Source organism: Ascaphus truei, chromosome 6 (assembly GCF_040206685.1).
Source record: "Ascaphus truei isolate aAscTru1 chromosome 6, aAscTru1.hap1, whole genome shotgun sequence".
NCBI lineage: Eukaryota > Metazoa > Chordata > Amphibia > Anura > Ascaphidae > Ascaphus > Ascaphus truei.
Genome location: NC_134488.1, coordinates 91741536 through 91762677, shown reverse-complemented (window position 1 = coordinate 91762677; position 21142 = coordinate 91741536). Strand labels below are relative to the sequence as shown.

Below are 21142 nucleotides of genomic sequence, written 5' to 3'. Positions count from 1 at the left end.
TGCACCGGGGGACTCAGCGGACAGCCTAGCCGTATCCCCCGTTGGGTCATTGGTCTGGATGGGCACAAATGTGGGCATAGGCCACAGGTATTGTGTGCCACACTGGGGACAGCGTGCCACTGTGCCCATGGTACCGCCGGGCATTCTGCATTGCAGGCAGAGGCCCACCACTGTCTCCGCGTCCCCTACGCGTATCACCAGTACCCCCCCTGGTACTGCATAGGGTTGAGTAGACACCATCCGGTTCACGTCTGGGGAGCAGGCCATTGTCCTGGTGGGAGCCACTTTCAACAATGCTCTGTTCTGGAAGCTGGTTCCGCGTGAGTGACCAACAGGGGTTGGATTGTCAGCCACTCCTTGGTTCAGCTCCGCCCTCATCTGACACAATTGGAATCTGCCCCCAAGAGTAGCGATTATGGGCGGGTCCCACAATGGGATAGGATGTCCTTTAATTGTGGCCGCACCTCTTTCAGTCCTAGAGGGCACGGCCACAGCTTTCGCGCGCTTATCCCCAACAGGGTGGGGTTCCTCTTTTGCCGCCAATTCCAGCCGTTTTCTTTCAGCTGCCTTGCGTGCAAAGTACCCTTCCTTTTTGCACCCAACTCCAGCTGCCGGAACTACTTCTGGTAATTGTGCCGTCGGCGCACCAGCTCCGGGGCCCGCGGGATTTACACCCACAGGGCATAGGTGGAACCCACTCCCCCTGGTTGATATTAGGGGAGGGTCCCATAGGCTAATCGGTTGACTCAGCACTGGGGCTGAGTGAGTTACTGTCCATGAAGGCGCGGCCGCAGCTTTCGCGCCATACCCCCCATTAGGGCGGGGCTCTCCTGTTGGCGCCGCTTCTGGCCAATTCCTTGCAATTTTTGCATCTGCAGAATTGTCTGCAATCGGCCCACGCGGTCTCCCAGGGAAGCGGGAGCCGCCATTTTGGATCGCACTGTCAGTCTGATCAATAAATGAGATAGCGTTCATCTGTTTGCAAGTCGACTGACAGTCACTCTCACTGTGTTCTCCTCCTGTTATAACAGTGTCCTCAACACAGTCCTCCAGGGTAGCGCCTCGGTGCCCTAGGCAGGACCAAAACGGGGCGGCCACGGCTCTCACTCCACTCCATAGCAGGCTCGTGACAGACATTTCGATAACAGCTTGTTCTTCAGTGGGGCGCACGCCAAGTGTGCTCTCCCCATCAGCCTCCGGTCGCCAATTTGGACTATCCGCACCGCGCGGATCCTCCTTTCTTGCGGTCGCCATTTCCTCGCTGTACTTAATAGTATTGTACATGGGGCTCCTCTCTGCGGGGCAGCCACCACACTGGCACAATAAAGATTTCCCTGATGCACCACCATGTGTACCTAATGTAGGCTGGACTCATGTATGCACTACCTCAGGTTAGGCTCACTCTCTCAGTGTCTGCTGTATCTCCTTCCTCCCAGTCTGTGCTCCCTACTGTAAGTGGTCTGGAATGGGCATGAGTACTCTGGGGCTTCCATGCAGTACTTGGGCGTCTACCTATCTTGGTTAGCCTAGTGCAGACCCTCTCCAGGATTCCTGACCACGTTAACAGGCTATCCCTTTAGGCATCCTACCAACTAGCACTACCTCAAGGTGACTAGGACAGCTATAGCCCGGCTCCAAACCCCCAACTCCTTTCAGGCCCCTAGGTCGTCCCTGCGAACTGACAAACTCCATCAGCCCCCTGACTACTCCTAGGTCCGTCCCAACGCAGCACAAAGTGGCAGCAGACACTTCTCCCTGTTTCCAAGTGACCTAGCAAAGCCTGTCCTGTTGACAGGTCTATCTCAGCAGCGCCTCCAAATGTAACGGGTTTTCTGAACCGGCCTGACCCACCCAATCTCATATTGGCCCCTGTAGTCTAACCAGTCCCCATTACAGTGTGATGTCTGGTGGTGCACCTGTTGGCAACAGGACGCCTGAGTCTCCCGCATGATGTTGTGTGGGGATTGCCAACCCAGACAGGCCGCTGAGGTAGTGTGCTTGAGTCCTACCTATATCCAGTGCAGCGCCTCCACCTCATCAGGATCCCAGCTTGAGCTTGTGGATGGTACTGGTGAGGAACTCCTCTGTGGTGCAGCCCCCTGCGTAATCACTCCACACTTACACACGAGGGTATCTTTTATCAGAGTCATCTTTATTGAGGGATGTGGGCCAGCTGCCCCTTGCAGTAAGTGTTCTAGCCACACATAATTGCTCAGCGGCTTCCCTCTGAAAGGTATATTTCTCCTTGATTAGGGATTCCCTCTCCCCGTAGGGATATCTACCCTGTGCCAGGTCCCTGGTCACAGTCTCATAATTCCGCAGCTTGTAACGTAATTACACCTACAGCCTAGCAACAACTTCTGAACTCCTAACTTTTGGTCAGTGCTGTGCCTTATGTATCCTCTGGGGGCTGGTAAAACTCTGCCATCACTAACCATGGAGTCAGAGCCTGTGACCACTCCCATCCATACATAGGGCACCTCACCAGGGTGTGAGGGCAAACCTCTATGATTACTGCTGGCATGCCCATAACTTACCAGGCCTTACTGTCAGCAGGAGAGATGACTGCAGCCATTTTACAGCATGGCTACATACACATCATACCTGCACCACTTTTGTGTGCCATAAATGTGTCAAAATTGGCAGTCCAGTTTTTCTTGGCGAAAAAGGCAAGTAGACGCAAACAATTCTTAACACAGTTCATTTGTATTAACATGATGCATACTAATGTACACTAAAGAATAGGAGAACGCGCGACAGAGATAAGAACATGAATAATTACATTTTATATATATGCCGCTAACTATTTTAGGTGAGAAATTAATTTGTTGAAGTGATGAACTATTGCAATTTGTTTCCAAAAAAAAACCAGATGATTTATTGATAAATAATGGGAGAGAAAAGAGATTCCCTTGTAGCTGCCCTCAGAGGAACACCCTACAGGTTTAAAACTTAAACTTTATTGAGTATATTTAAATAAAAGGGCCCTGAATGGGGCGAAAAGAACACATATGAAAACAATTAAAAGAGGAGATAGTTGTGACCTAGGAGAGATGCTGATATTTTCTTATATGCCACACAGTAACATCTTGGATATTAAACTGTAATTAAGGTTTATTTGTGGTTTCCTGTGGGAATATAGATATCAGGAGGACAAACACCAGGCTATTAACATGAACTTAAAGGGTCCATTTAACAGTATCACCTGCCTAGAAGAGTACATGGATACTTTACCACCCCCAGTAAAGTATCCCACTGGAAGAGTTAGTATATAGATACTATAAAGCAAAATCAGCTATTATGTAGCAGAGGACTCCCAGCAAAAAATATCCCACTTGAAGGGTGAATATACACAATTAACTTGAAAGCTGAATGAGCTGTTTATTTAGAGAGAGCTCTCCCTCTGTGTATAGCTGTATCTGAGTACTAGATTCTAGTGTAATTGACAATTTCTATAGCTTTAACGAAACTGAGACTTGTTCTAGCTGTCTTATATATCCATGCTATCTAGCGATGAAGCCGAGTAGGTGAAACGTACGTCGGGTACGTCTGACGTGACTTCCGTGTAATGTCGGCTCATTGGAGATGTGTGTGCATTTGCCAGTCAGAACGCTTAGGGTGACTGTGTGAGGTGACACAGGAGGTTGAATAAGGGCGATTTCAGACTTATACTTCACTCACCAGCTAGTGGGGTGGGGGAGCGGACCTTGAGCAAAGCAAAGGTCATTTCTATTTTCAAATAACAATAAATTATTCAGTTATAAATAAAGAAATGGAGAATACGAATATATACACCCCAGTTAGTATTCTAGGCCCGTTCTTAGACATCCATAAAACCTGTTCTTTGTTTGTTTTTTGTTGTATGGATAAAATCATATAAAGATTCCCAAAGCTACTTCCAATATGACAAAAATACACAGTGCGATACCTATATATTCTCTTGAAAAAGGGTTATTTAGTTCAACCCTTTGGCCAAGGCATCTTAAGCCTGCTAGTCAACTTCAAGGCATGGCCGTTTGGAGGTCTTAACACTACCTGAGTTAAAATTCTTATTTACCTGTATAATTACAGGAAGAATTATCAGCATTGGATCTGTCGTAACTCAGCAAAATGAAACTGACCTGCCAACTTGGAAAGTGGGGAGGGGTGAGCTTAAACCTTGGGGGGGGGGCACTAATCTCCCAAAAACAATTGAGACCAGCTGCACATAGTTAATAAACACACAGATACCCAACAAGCTCAGACAAACCCCAAACATTACCACATTTTATATATATATATATATATATATATATATATATAATATATATATATATATATATATAATCAAAAAATAAATAGATGATACCGTTCTGTGGCTAACGAAATGCTTTTATTTGTGCGAGCTTTCGAGATACACTGATCTCTTCTTCCGGCGATGTAACAGCACACAGGGAAATCCAGAAATGTTGTATTCAATAGAAATGGATGCAGTGCCATGTATTTCTATTGAATACAACATTTCTGGATTTCCCTGGCTGTGTGCTGTCTCGTTTTTCCCAAACCTCCATCTAGTAAAATCTATTTGTGTATGTGCATATATGGGACAAGCATCAGTGGACTATCAGTTTACAGTGTGCCAACTGCCTGTTATTCATATATATATATATATATATATATATATATATATATATATAAAATCAAAAGGAGTGTTAGTGGGTGTGGCTAAATGTATACAACAAAAAACAAACAAAGATGCCCAAAGCTACTTCCAATGTGACAAAAATACCTACATTATATATTCTCTTAAAAAAGGGACATTTAGTTCAACCCTTTGGCCAAAGCGTCTTAAGCCTGCTAGTCAACTTCAAGGCATGACCGTTAGCTTTGGCCAAAGTGTTGAACTAAATGACCCTTTTTCAAGAGAAATCACCTCATAGGTATTGCACTATGTATTTTTGTCACAATGGAAATAGATTTGGGCATCTTTGTTTGTTTTTTGTTTTATATATGTTTAGCCACGCCCACTAGCACTCCTTTTGATACATATATATATATATATATATATATATATATATATATATATATATATTATGTGGTAATGTTTGGGGTTTCTCAGAGCTTGTTGGGTATCTGTGTGTGTATTATTTTATCCAACTAGTTACTGGTCGGGCCAAAAGGTTAAAAGGTTTTAGCCGTTTAGTTGCATAAAAATACCGCACACTATGGTAAAGATCCTGCGATGGAGGTTGCCTTGTTCATGCTGGTAGTGAAGGTTTGAGGCCAAAAACCTTAAATCTATCATCTAAAAGTGTTTTAGAGTAGCAAACCATTGTGCAAAATAGGCATTAAGGATGAATATTTTCATGTGACGTTACATTACATTTTGCGACATACTAGTGCTTACTTTTTTAGAAAACGTTCTGCACATTCTTTTTATTACAATCTCCTTTAGTGGTGGCTGATTATAGCTCATGTTATAGCCCATATTAAACTAAACAGTGCTATTCCATAACACTGTCCAGCGCTGGAAGACAACATACAGCTTGTTGACTTATATGTGCCAGAAGGCGTCTTCCTTCCACCACCAGATAGTGCTTATGGAAGAGCATCGCTTAGTAGATTGGAGCCTATGAGACTTGAAAGAAACAGTAGTGTCCCAATAAGTGGTTGAAGCGTGATGATACCAGGGTTTATGGGGCACCTTTTACCTACAAACCAAGAGTACCACTATACTCTGTTTACAGGCATATCATTCCTCGTCCTTTTTTAAAGAAGATGGCATATATCTTTCTGTAGCAATATAAAATGAAGTCTAAAGAGCTTGGGCGGTTTAGAGACTTCTCACTTGGAAACGTGAAAAACAGACACATCTTGCAGTAATCCATAATTTCAGCTGCAGTGAGGATATCTGCTGAGCTACAGTCATTTTTAAACCATTGACACAACATATTACTGCCGAACAGCAAACATGTTTCCCCCATCTGAACGCTGAGCCTTGTGGCCTGCAATAAAAGGCCCCCCGTTATCTTCTAAATGTAAAGTCTGAGCAACACCTCACAACCAGATTATGGTGAACACAAAAGCAAAAGTAAATTCGAAATGACAGACACAGTTTTCACTCAGGATACCCAAACCTGTTTTATGCTGTGGTGGGACATCTGCAAGTACAAAGTGATGCATCCTAAATGTATAACAATCTCCAATACAAGGAATCTTACCCTCCCGCCTCCACCCTTTCACTTTTGGAATTCAACGTCCCCCCTCATGTTTAAGACAGCAGAGAATCAGAAATGCAACTTCTGTTGTTTCATGAAATATTTTCTGAATCAGCTTGCTCCCAGAGTTTACAGTATTCGTCACAACAAGTAAACCGGATTGAAGGGAGACTCACATGCACACCATTCTGCGCCTGACAGCTCCAGTTCCAGAATCCTCTCTATTATGTGAAACTAATTCCATGACTGGTGGGGGGCAGGAGGGCTGCTGGGCACAATGATATACACAAATTCCCAGAACCCTGCACAATCTAGTTTGGTTGTTCTCATGTTTGTAAATTACCTTTATCTGAAAAAAAAATATTTCTCTCCAGGACCACCACAGCTGCTAGAAACCTAGTTATATTTCAATGACATTTGTTTTCATAATTAGCTCTAGTATTTTTATTAGATTTTGAACAGACCTAACTAAATTACCGGTTCTTCTAATGGTCCATGAGAAGGTAAAAATGTGAGAACCCCTGGGTTAAATATTGGTGCTTGTTATTTTTATAGCGTTTGCATAAAAAATATATATATGAAGGCACCATATATCACATTGCCCAGGACATACTTGAAAACAAGAGGTAACTCTCAATGTATTACTTCCTGGTAAAACATTTTATAAATAAATAATAAATAAATCACATTTCCCTTTTAGTTATCTTTCCATTTAGCCACATGGAAACTTATAAAGAGACGTTTACGGCAAACAGGAACCTCTTGGAAGTCCTAGTCTGCCCATTCTCCAATCCATTGTGATTCATAAAACCTCATACCCTATTAGATATTTTGGTTTCTTTTATACCACATATGGTCTTGCATCCATCCCAATCATTTTTGGACTCCCTTACTATTTCAGTATCTACCACCTCTACTGTGTGAGGTGCACATGTAATTCATGGTGTGATTTCTAGCTCATGTTATGCCTATCCCTGATATGTAAACAGTTATTTGTGTTTTGGAGTCCTCCAGAGTTGAGAATGATTGTGGTGCTGCAGTTTATGGCCCTCTGTCTGGCTTTCGTCTCTACGGTATTCCTGATCGTAGCTACGTGGACCGACTGCTGGATGGTAAATGCAGATGACAGCTTAGAGGTGAGCACACTACTAGGGGTTTCTCATTTGGGATTCCATATGAACAGGTTAATTCACAAGAATATAGAGAACTGCATTGAGCAATGGTGTCTCAAAGGATAGCACTAGTGGCATAGTAATATTACACATTGGTTTTCCCAGCCTTTAAGTAATAATAACCGCTACTCTATATCTCACATAGCAGTAGTTGAATAACTCTGATAGTGAGGAACCATATTTATCTGATTAAAGCAAATCTTTTGTCATTGTTATTTAAGTAATAATCCCTGAAGAACAGGGCATTACTGGCCAATAATGCCCTGGCTGGAAGAGTTGAAGGCCTAAGGCAAAGCCGAGGTACTTTAACCTAGCCAGGGCATTATTGGCCAGAAATGCTCTGTTCTGAGGGAATTATTACTATTATAGGCTAAATGTATGCCTTTTTCATAAATAATATAGACACTTTTGTATAATAATGATTTTTATAAACATGATATTCTACATTTTCATGTGTGCTTTTACTGTCCTTGTTTATTAAAATAAACTTGTATATACAGTAAAGCCCCCCTCTATACACACAAGCACACACATAAATACACACTCTGCAGACCCCTCTATACACACAAACACACACGCTTCAGCCCCTCTTTATACACAAACACACATACTGCAGCCCCCATCTATACACACGCTGCAACTCTCTATCTTCACACACACACCAGCTCTCCATCTTCCTCCACACAAAGTACAGCCACCTCACCCCTACATGCAGACCCACAGCAGCTCTCCATCTTCTCACACACTCACACACACAAACACACACAGCAGCTCTCCATCTTCTCACACTCACAAACACTGCATCTCTCCATCTTCTCACACTCACTCACACACACGCACTGCAGCTCTCCATCTTCACACGCACACGCACGCACACACACACACTGCAGCTCTCCATCTTCTCACACACACACACGCACTGCAGCTCTCCATCTTCACACGCACACACACACACACTGCAGCTCTCCATTTTCTCACACTCACACTCACACACTGCAACTCTCCATCTCTCACACATTCACATACCCCCCCCCCACACACACACCAGCTCTCCATCTTCACACACACACACTGCAGCTCTCCATCTTATCGCACTCACTCACACACAGACACACATACACACTGCAGCTCTCCATCTTCACACACATACACACACACACATACTGCAGCTCTTCATCTTCTCACACTCACACACACTGCAGCTCTCCATCTTCTCACACACACACACACACACACACACACATACACACACTGCAGCTCTCCATCTTCTCACACTCACACACACACACACACACACACACTGCAGCTCTCCATCTTCTCACACACTCACATACCCACACACACACACAAGGTCTCCATCTTCTCTCACACACGCACACACACACTGCAGCTCTCCATCTTCTCGCACTCACTCACTCACTCACACACACACACACACACACACACACACACACACACACACACTGCAGCTCTCCATCTTCACATACCCACACACACAAACACTGCAGCTCTCCATCTTCTCACACTCACACACACTGCAGCTCTCCATCTTCTCACACTCACACACACGCACTGCAGCTCTCCATCTTCTCTCACACACACACACACACACACACTGCAGCTCTCCATCTTCACACACACACACATACACACATACCCACACACACACTGCAGCACGCTGCCTAGGGGTCCCACTCGACTCCTCTCTCACATTCTCCCCTCACATTCAAAACATATCTAAAACCTGTCACGTTTTCCTACGCAATATTACCAGGATACGCCCTTTCCTCTGTTGCTCGACTGCTAAAACTCTGACTCAGGCCCTCATTCTCTCCCGTCTTGATTACAGTAACCTCCTGCTGTCCGGCCTTCCTGCCTCTCACCTGTCTCCCCTACAATCTATCCTAAATGCTGCTGCCAGAATCACTCTACTCTTTCCTAAATCTGTCTCAACGAATCCCCTCATGAAATCCCTCTCCAGGCTTCCTATCAAATCCCGCATCTCGCACTCAATTCTCCTCCTCACTTTTAAAGCTTTACACTCTTCTTCCCCTCCTTACATCTCAGCCCTAATTTCTCGCTATGCACCATCCCGACTCTTGCGTTCTGCTCAAGGATGTCTTCTCTCTACCCCTTTTGTATCTAAAACCCTCTCCTGCCTTAAACCTTTCTCACTGACTGCCCCACACCTCTGGAATGCCCTTTCCCTCAATACCCGACTAGCACCGTCTCTATCCACCTTAAGACACACTTGTTTAAAGAAGCATAAGAGTAGCACCGTGGCTAATACTATACACATGATACATAAAGCTTGGCCCCTTGCACACGCACTTACCAGAATGCCCTCCTACTGTCTCTGTACGTTCTTCCTACCTACTAATTAGACTGTAAGCTCTTCGGAGCAGGCTCCTCTTCTAAAATGTTACTTTTATGTCTGAAGCCCTCATTCACATGATCTGTTATTTGTATTATTTGTTATTAATATGATTGTTACGTGTATTACTGCTGTGAAGCGCTATGTACACTAATGACGCTATATAAATGAAGACATACATACTGTACATACGCACTCACACACACTGCTGCTCTCCATTTTCTCTCTCTCTCTCACACAAACACACACACACGCACACGCACACTGCAGCTCTCCATCTTCTCACACTTACACACACTGCAGCTCTCCATCTTCTCACACTCACTGCAGCTCTCCATCTTCACACACACACACACACACACACACACACACACACACACACACACACACACACACACACACACACACACACACACACACACACACTGCAGCTCTCTGTTTTCACACACACACTGCAGCTTTCCATCTTCACAAACACACACACACACGCTGCAGCTCTCCATCTTCTTACACACTCTCACACACACACACCCCACTCTCTCACACACACACACACTGCAGCTCTCCATCTTCTCACACACACACACACTGCAGCTCTCCGTCTTCACACACACACACACACACACACACACACACACACACACACACACACACACAGACACACACACACACACACACACACACACACACACACACTGCAGCTCTCTGTTTTCACACACTCACACACACACACACTGCAGCTCTCCATCTTCACAAACACACACACACACACACACAGCAGCTCTCCATCTTCTTACACACTCTCACACACACACCACTCACACACACACACACACACACTGCAGCTCTCATCTTCTCACACACACACACACACACTCTGCAGCTCTCCGTCTTCACACACACACACACACACACACACACACACACACACACACACACACACACACACACACACACACACACACACACTGCAGCTCTACATCTTCACACACACACACACATACACACTGCAGCTCTCCATCTTCTCACACACACACACACACATACACACAGCAGCTCTTTGTCTTCACACACACACACACACACACACACACTGCAGCTCTCCATCTTCACACACACACACACTGCAGCTCTCCATCTTCTTACACTCACACACACACACACTGCAGCTCTCCATCTTCACACACACATACACACACTGCAGCTCTCCGTCTTCACACACACACACACACACACACACACACTGCAGCTCTCCATCTTCTCACACACACACACGCTGCAGCTCTCCGTCTTCACACACACACACACACACTGCAGCTTTCTGTTTTCACACACTCACACACACACACACACACTGCAGCTCTCCATCTTCACAAACACACACACACACACACACACTGCAGCTCTCCATCTTCTTACACACTCTCACACACACACACCACTCTCACACACCCACACACACACTCTGCAGCTCTCCGTCTTCACACACACACACTGCAGCTCTCCATCTTCACACACACACATACACACAGCAGCTCTTTGTCTTCACACACACACACACACACACACACACTGCAGCTCTCCATCTTCACACACACACACACACACACACACACACACACACACACACACACACACACACACACACACACACACACACACACACACTGCAGCTCTCCATCTTCTTACACTCACACACACACACACACACACACTGCAGCTCTCCATCTTCACACACACATACACACTGCAGCTCTCCGTCTTCACACACACACACACACACACACACTGCAGCTCTCCATCTTCACACACACACACACACACACACACACTGCAGCTCTCCATCTTCACACACACACACACGCACTGTAGCTCTCCATCGACACATGCACCCACAGACACTACAGAGACCCACAACCTCTATAATCACACCCATTCCCTCTATACTCACACACACAGTAACTCTCCTTTCTCCTCAGTGTCTTCTGTGTGGAGCTCTCTGCAGGCAGGGAGTAGAGGCAGTGCCTGGCTGGTGCCTTCTAGCCAATCACCTCCTCTGTCTGAGAACTGCTCTGACTCACTGTATGACAAGTGAAAGCTGATTGGTTGGAAATGAAAACTTGGCTGAATGAATAATGTCTGGAATTTTGACCAATCGGAGACCAGGGATTTAAATAATAGCCTATAAGGATACATACAGATGTAGTACATGACATGGTTCCCTCAGATAACCCCAAATATCCAGTTACAGGCATACCCCGCTTTAAGGACACTCACTTTAAGTACACTCGCGAGTAAGTACATTTCGCTCAATAGGCAAACAGAAGCTCACGCATGCGCCTATCAGCAAGTCCTGAACAGCAATACCGGCTCCCTACCTGTACCAAAGCTGTGCACAAGCAGGGAGACTATAAAGCCTGTTACACATGCCTTATTTACATCAGTTATGCACGTATATGATGATTGCAGTACAGTACGTGCATCAAAAGTGGGAAAAAGGCAGTGCTTCACTTTAAGTACATTTTCACTTTACATACATGCTCCGGTCCCATTGCGTACGTTAATGCGGGGTATGCCTGTATAATGCAATAATGGCAGTATTGGTGCAGAATATAACAGCATATCCAACCATAACACAGCAGAGGGGACAATGAAGCCTGTCATATCTATACATTACCTCAGAAAGCAGAGGAATACAATATATACATTCTAGGGTTCACAGGTGATCTGGTGGCCCAGTGTAAGTGACAACAGTGTGAGAAAATAGGGTATTGGCACGTGGAAGAGAAACCCCCAGAGCCAAAAACCATGCTGTCTAAAGCTAGGAGTTAGAAGTAGGCAGGAGTCTGCAGAATTACATTCAGAAATGCAACCAGTGATTATAGATATTACTTCTTAATAAAGAGCCGGGCTTATGTCGCATCTCATTACAGGGGCATTTACACTGCGCTTCTCATTACAGGGGCATTTACACTGCGCATCTCATTACAGGGGCACTTACACTGCGCATCTCATTACAGGGGCATTTACACTGCGCATCTCATTACAGGGGCATTTACACTGCGCATCTCATTACGGGGCATTTACACTGTGCATCTCATTACAGGGGCATTTACACTGCAAAACTCATTACGGGGCATTTACACTGCGCATCTCATTATGGGACATTTACACTGCGGCATTTACACTGCGCATCTCATTACAGGGGCACTTACACTGTGCATCTCATTACAGGGGCATTTACACTGCGCATCTCATTACAGGGGCATTTACACTGCGCATCTCATTACAGGGGCATTTACACTGCGCATCTCATTACAGGGGCATTTACACTGCGCATCACATTACGGGGCATTTACACTGCGCATCTCATTACAGGGGCACTTACACTGCGCATCTCATTACAGGGGAATTTACACTGCGCATCTCATTACGGGGCATTTACACTGCGCATCTCATTACGGGGCATTTACACTGCGCATCTCATTACGGGGCATTTACACTGAGCATCTCATTACAGGGGCATTTACACTGCGCATCTCATTACGGGGCATTTACACTGCGCATCAGATTACAGGGGCATTTACACTGCGCATCTCATTACAGGGGCATTTACACTGCGCATCTCATTACAGGGGCATTTACACTGCGCATCTCATTACGGGGCATTTACACTGCGCATCTCATTACAGGGGCATTTACACTGCGCATCTCATTACGGGGGCATTTACACTGCGCATCTCATTACGGGGGCATTTACACTGCGCATCTCATTACGGGGGCATTTACACTGCGCATCTCATTACGGGGGCATTTACACTGCGCATCTCATTACAGGGGCATTTACACTGCGCATCTCATTACGGGGGCATTTACACAGCGCATCTCATTACGGGGGCATTTACACTGCGCATCTCATTACGGGGGCATTTACACTGCGCATCTCATTACGGGGGCATTTACACTGCGCATCTCATTACGGGGCATTTACACTGCGCATCTCATTACGGGGGCATTTACACTGCGCATCTCATTACAGGGCATTTACACTGCGCATCTCATTACGGGGGCATTTACACTGCGCATCTCATTACGGGGCATTTACACTGCGCATCTCATTAAGGGGCATTTACACTGCGCATCTCATTGCGGGGGCATTTACACTGCGCATCTCATTGCGGGGGCATTTACACTGCGCATCTCATTACGGGGGCATTTACACTGCGCATCTCATTACGGGGGCATTTACACTGCGCATCTCATTACGGGGCATTTACACTGCGCATCTCATTACGGGGGCATTTACACTGCGCATCTCATTACGGGGGCATTTACACTGCGCATCTCATTACGGGGGCATTTACACTGCGCATCTCATTGCGGGGGCATTTACACTGCGCATCTCATTACGGGGGCATTTACACTGCGCATCTCATTACGGGGCATTTACACTGCGCATCTCATTACAGGGGCATTTACACTGCGCATCTCATTACAGGGGCATTTACACTGCGCATCTCATTACAGGGGCATTTACACCGCGCATCTCATTACAGGGGCATTTACACCGCGCATCTCATTACAGGGGCATTTACACCGCGCATCTCATTACAGGGGCATTTACACCGCGCATCTCATTACCGGGGCATTTACACCGCGCATCTCATTACAGGGGCATTTACACCGCGCATCTCATTACCGGGGCATTTACACCGCGCATCTCATTACAGGGGCATTTACACCGCGCATCTCATTACGGGGGCATTTACACCGCGCATCTCATTACGGGGGCATTTACACCGCGCATCTCATTACGGGGGCATTTACACCGCGCATCTCATTACGGGGGCATTTACACTGCGCATCTCATTACGGGGGCATTTACACTGCGCATCTCATTACGGGGCATTTACACTGCGCATCTCATTACAGGGGCATTTACACTGCGCATCTCATTACGGGGGCATTTACACTGCGCATCTCATTACGGGGGCATTTACACTGCGCATCTCATTACAGGGGCATTTACACTGCGCATCTCATTACAGGGGCATTTACACTGCGCATCTCATTACAGGGGCATTTACACCGCGCATCTCATTACAGGGGCATTTACACCGCGCATCTCATTACAGGGGCATTTACACCGCGCATCTCATTACAGGGGCATTTACACCGCGCATCTCATTACAGGGGCATTTACACCGCGCATCTCATTACAGGGGCATTTACACCGCGCATCTCATTACCGGGGCATTTACACCGCGCATCTCATTACCGGGGCATTTACACCGCGCATCTCATTACCGGGGCATTTACACCGCGCATCTCATTACAGGGGCATTTACACCGCGCATCTCATTACAGGGGCATTTACACCGCGCATCTCATTACGGGGGCATTTACACCGCGCATCTCATTACAGGGGCATTTACACTGCGCATCTCATTACGGGGGCATTTACACTGCGCATCTCATTACAGGGGCATTTACACACTAAATAATCATAATGATCTATTGTCTTTCACACATAACAGAGATTCTTATTAAACCATAAATCATATTTTCCTCATGCCATACACCTCATATACACTAGTATTACAAGGGCTGGGGGTATAAATGCACTTGGAACTAGGGTTGCCAGGTGGCTTCTCCAAAAATACCTGACTCAATGGTGAAAGGTGCGTCAGGTCACTATGCCCAGGGAGGAAAATACCGGACACATACATGTCCAGTATTACAGTACCTCTCATTTTTTACTGGACAGAGTATCCAAAGACAGGACAGTCCCGTTCAATACCGGACACCTGGCAACCCTACTTGGAAATGATTGCTACTGTGTGGAAATGTCCCCCATCATTCCATTCGATTGTAAACTCTTTGGGTCGGGGACTTCCTTTAACCTACCGTATGTTGCTCTTTGTTTTTAATTACATTTTAAATCATTCGATTAGTATGTGATTTATTTATGCAATTTAATGGCCGTCTGTCATGCATTTTTTTTTTGTGGGGGTGGGGGGTGGGGAGGGAAGACATTTACTACACATTTAATCAAGGCAGAAAAAATATAGCTTCCTATGAGAAACATATGTGAACCTTTTTTACGCCCACTTCAAAGCAAATAAATATCTCAGCCAGAGGACATGCTATGCATTGCAACACAACACATATGTAAAAAGAACACACATATGTTTGTTTTCTATTATTATTACTTGTATTTATGTGAGGGCCATTGGAAAAATAAAAAGGGCTTTTTCTTATGTGTTTTTATGGATTCGGAAGTCTGCAAAAAAACATTGCAACTTATACCGAGCGTCACTATACAAAACTACATTTACTTGTTTTGTCGTTGCACTACTGCATGACTCTTATTACCCACATAGTTAAATCAGATGCAGATGTAACAGACTTCATTGCCCTCGCTGATATATTGCATCATTACGCAGAATATCAAAGAGTTTCCATATGATTGAATGGCAATGATAAGGGCTCATCAACTAGTCTTCCAAACGGGTGGGATCAGAAAAGATTCAGAAGCAGAAGGGCCACAAGCTTATTGCAATTTAAATTGATACAGGAAAAAGTATTAAAGTATTATATTTAAACATTTTACAAGCATTTATCGTAAACATTTAAATTAGCTTAAATCAGAGGTGAGTTGCAACGTGAAAAACTGCACTTAGAGGTTTTTGCAACTGGTATGAGATTACCAGGCACAGAAAGTCCAAGGGGCGCAGCCAGACCCTTCATGGGTCAGATATGAAGAGCTCGGACGTGGGATATCACAGGGTATCTCTCTTTAACGCGCCAGTGGGGAGCAATAACCTTTGCTACATCTGCATGTGACCAGTCCTACTAAACATCATAAACAATACTGATGTGCCCTTTCCTTTATCTCTTTTCATTTTTCCTCTTTTAGGTCAGCCAAAAATGTCGTGGTCTCTGGTGGGAATGTGTGACCAATACTCAGGATGGAATCAAAACCTGCGACCAATATGATTCGATTTTAGCTGAACATCCATGTAAGTTTTCACTTTTTGAAGGCTTACATTGCAAATAATCTCCTTCAGTATGCATGCATAGATGCTGTACATGCAGTGGCGGATTTCGCTGGGGTGGGCGGGCCTCATCAGCATATGACATCACGATGTCACGTTGGCGTCACTTCACATGACGCTGCGTTATCATGGCAACGGACGTCACGCGGCATCTGACGCCGCATCGTCATGGGGACGCGACGCTACAGGGGAGGGCCTGCTGCGGAAAAGGTAACACACATTCACAAACAAATTGCCGGCGAAAAAATTTGACGCTCTAGGGGGCTATAGCTACTAAGCCTAGTGGGAAATCCGCCACTGTGTACGTGTGAAATGCAGATACAGGTGTGAAAACTACCTGACACATCTGATGCCCAAAACTCGTTTAATGAATTCTCTTCCCGTGTATATCATGTTTAAATGAAGATCCATCTTTCAGAGCAGTCTTGTTGTACTTGATAAAGTTATCATTTAAAGGTATATAATAGCCATGTTAGTGCGCAAATCACTAAAGATAACTTATTCCTAAATATTGCATGCACACATATTTATTACGGTCGGGTTTGCTCTCTATAAAATAAAACACACACATATTATTTAGGGATTCACTATGAGATTTCATAAGATGTTCAGTAGAGTCTTCACATACTCCGAATTCCAAAGGGAATATTCCGGGGAAATGGGGCCCCAGTGTAACTGCACAAGGGATGCAGCCTCTCAGCATTGTGATAATATAGATGTGAAGACGTGAGAAGCTTTACAATGTATTCTTCTACTTTAAAAAACAAAATGTGGAAGGGATTCATTCTATTTTTCCTATTTTTCCTGAAAACAACCACGCTCACCGTCTCCCTCTCTGGTACTCCTCTTACATTGCATTTACTATAGAATATATTTCTATTTCTCAATCAACAATGTTAACAAGAAAGACTTCGGGTACTAATACATCCTAAAATGTTTCTGAAAATGATACAAAGATGGAAAGTGCTTTAAAAAATAAATAATAATATCCAGCACATGCTTCTATTTTACTTTCTCACACGTCCGCACAATCGAATTATCAGCATTATTTCTTAGGTAGCTAATGGTAAAATCCAAAGCTAACATTTCAAATGCAATGTCTCTGGAGTTCTACATAATAAAGGATGTTATTACCCCCCAAAAAAACCATAATAATGTCTTTAACTTCCAAAACATTTTTTAAGATCCATGTACCGCGTTACGGAATAAATTGGTGCTTTACAAATAAACGATGATAATAATACTAATAATACTACTACTACTAATAATAATAATAATAATAAAAAGATAGAGCGTTAAGAGATTGGACGTTAAATGTCATTGGGAAGAAAGTTATGTTGTAGACTAAATTCAGTGCAGAGCTTAGGCATGATGTGCCATGTTTTTATTCCATAGTAAAAATAGTGCTTACGAGAGCACTGATGATCGCAGCTGACATTTTGGCAAGTTTTGCTCTCATTATACTTGTGTTGGGCCTGGACGCAGTCAAGTTCCTCAGGGAGGAGCCCCATATTAAACTACGCATGTGTTACATGGCTGGTTTCATATTTGGAATAGGAGGTACAGTATGAGCATGTTTACATCTATTTCTTCTTCACAGCATGGACACATTTCAAAACCACTTTTACATCTAAGATTTGGTTGACCCCCACCCCCCTGCAACCTACAACTTGGGAAGCCTTTCATTTAGCGTATTCTCTTACAATGTTTGTGTAGGACGGGCCCATCCCTTTCCCAGGGGAAATGCTCGGCCCTTCTCCCTTCGGTTGTCCTCCTTGGTGATCTGCAGGAAAGGGAGCAGGGACTAGTTCAATCACGTCATCTTTGGGATGGCGCCAAACAGGTCAAGGAAAGAGGAAGCACAACAGCAATGAGCATAACATGGACATGTTGTCATAAAGAATAATTAAACGTGCTTTAGAAAGCTGTGCTATGTGTCTGACTGATTTCACATATTTATGAGCTGTACTATTGTAATATTTTTTATTCTAAAACAACTCCCTAAATGTTAATTAAAACGTTATTGGAAAGAAAGTATAACCCCAATTTCGCTGGCGTACGGGGTTGACTGTTATTGGTTGTTGCTAAAGTACCAGCTGGGTTAGATCACATGTTACTGTCAAAAAGGAAAAGCTGTCACTCTTTGTCAAAGCGCTGTTCAGCGCGAAATGAGTCAGAGGATCCCCCACACTGTCGTCCATGGGTTCACCCACCGATAAATAGTTTTTTAGCCTCCACTTGTGCTCTTAGCCCCATCTTTGCTGTGCTCGGCTTTCCTACGCCTTGGATATTCTCCTCCAAAACAGGAAAGCAGACTAGCTTAAATCTTATAAATATAGCTGCACTTGTTCTATCCCAAAAGTGAGTGCTTAATGGGCTCAATATATGAATCTTAATAGTTGTTTGTATCTTGTGGAATGGATGACAGTCTTTCTCTGGGTTTCTATAGGAATTTCCTGCTCACCCCAGGATTTGGTTTATCAAAAAGTAACCAATAAAAAAGTGTACACACAGACAGCTTAGTGCAGGAGAGCGCACATTGATGCCACGTTGCCATGGCGACGCGTCACAGTAACTCTTCTGAATCCCTGTAAGTGAGTTGCAGAGGCCTCATGCAATCCCCCGGCATTTCATTTAAATGCCTCGGGGAAGGGCGCGGGGCCTCTGCATCCGCCAGCGCCCCCCAAAAAAATCCAGGGCTCCCCTGGTGAAATTATTGAAAATCATAAAAACAGTATTGATGTAAGTTTCTCATTAGTCAGTACAGTCCCATTGACTTGCAAAATATCTTAGAAAATGGTGAGTAAATCTCTTTATTAAATAAAGGTAATGTTTGGCTTAACTTTCAGCAATGCTAGCAACTTGGTGGGGCCCCCCCTCCAGCACATGGGCAGGCCCACCTCTCCCTCCAGCACATGGGCCCTCTCCCTCTAGCACATGGGCCCTCTCCCTCCAGCACATGGGCAGGCCCATTTCTCCCTCCAGCACATGGGCAGGCCCACCTCTCCCTCCAGCACATGGGCAGGCCCACCTCTCCCTCCAGCACATGGGCCCTCTCCCTCCAGCACATGGGCAGGCCCACCTCTCCCTCCAGCACATGGGCAGGCCCGCCTCTCCCTCCAGCACATGGGCAGGTCCACTTCTCCCTCCAGCACATGGGCAGGCCCGCCTCTCCCTCCAGCACATGGGCAGGTCCACTTCTCCCTCCAGCACATGGGCAGGCCCACCTCTCCCTCCAGCACATGGGCAGGGCCACCTCTCCCTCCAGCACATGGGCAGGCCCGCCTCTCCCTCCAGCACATGGGCAGGTCCACTTCTCCCTCCAGCACATGGGCAGGCCCGCCTCTCCCTCCAGCACATGGGCAGGTCCACTTCTCCCTCCAGCACATGGGCAGGCCCACCTCTCCCTCCAGCACATGGGCAGGGCCACCTCTCCCTCCAGCACATGGGCAGGCCCGCCTCTCCCTCCAGCACATGGGCAGGCTGTAGGGTTGCCAGGTGGCTTCTCCATAAATACTGGACCCAGTGGTGAAAGCTACAATGCACTCGAAACACACACACACCCCTCTCAGTGCCCTATGCTGTTTCCTCCTCTCCTTGGCCCCATCCCCAGGCTCCTAACACCTCCTCCTGATTAGCTACATTACCCAGCAGCAGCCAGTCAGGATGGAGGAAGCTGCCCAGCCACCTAGCAACAACCCTACTCTCTCCCTGCTCAGGGAAATCCCACGGCCCCCCAAGCCAGTTAGGTAATTATGTCCAGACAGGTAATACCAGACAAATACATGCCCAGTATTACCGCTATTTTTTACTGGACAGAGTGTCCAAATACAGGGCAGTCCAGTTCAATACTGGACACCTGGCAACCCTAGCAGGCCGCCTCTCCCTCCAGCACATGGGCAGGCCCCTCTCCCTCCAGCACATGGGCCCGCCCCTCTCCCTCCAGCACATGGGCAGGCTGCCTCTTCCTCCAGCACATGGGCAGGCCCGCCTCTCCCTCCAGCACATGGGCAGGCTGCCTCTTCCTCCAGCACATGGGCAGGCCCGCCTCTCCCTCCAGCACATGGGCAGGCCCACCTCTCCCTCCAGCACATGGGCCCTCTCCCTCCAGCACATGGGCAGGCCCGCCTCTCCCTCCAGCACATGGGCAGGCCCGCCGCTCCCTCCAGCACATGGGCAGGCCCGCCTCTCCCTCCAGCACATGGGCCCTCTCCCTCCAGCACATGGGCAGGCCTGCCTCTCCCTCCAGCACATGGGCAGGCCCCTCTCCCTCCAGCACATGGGCCCTCTCCCTCCAGCACATGGGCAGGCCCACCTCTCCCTCCAGCACATGGGCAGGCC

At 46.0% G+C, this 21142-nt stretch overlaps 1 protein-coding gene across 2 annotated transcripts in view; it reads left to right on the top strand.

Moving 5' to 3' along the window:
- The window catches only part of LOC142496516 (claudin-16-like), a 47594-nt gene that overhangs the window by 7344 nt on the left and 19108 nt on the right, over positions 1-21142 (top strand). The window contains exons 2-4 of one of the 2 annotated variants that reach the window (XM_075603192.1): positions 7204-7333; positions 16663-16765; positions 18197-18361. In XM_075603192.1, coding sequence (XP_075459307.1) covers positions 7204-7333; positions 16663-16765; positions 18197-18361 — 398 coding nt within the window. Of the gene's footprint in view, positions 1-6938; positions 7334-16662; positions 16766-18196; positions 18362-21142 lie in introns of those variants that run through there. The other variant, XM_075603191.1, reaches the window with a different exon arrangement.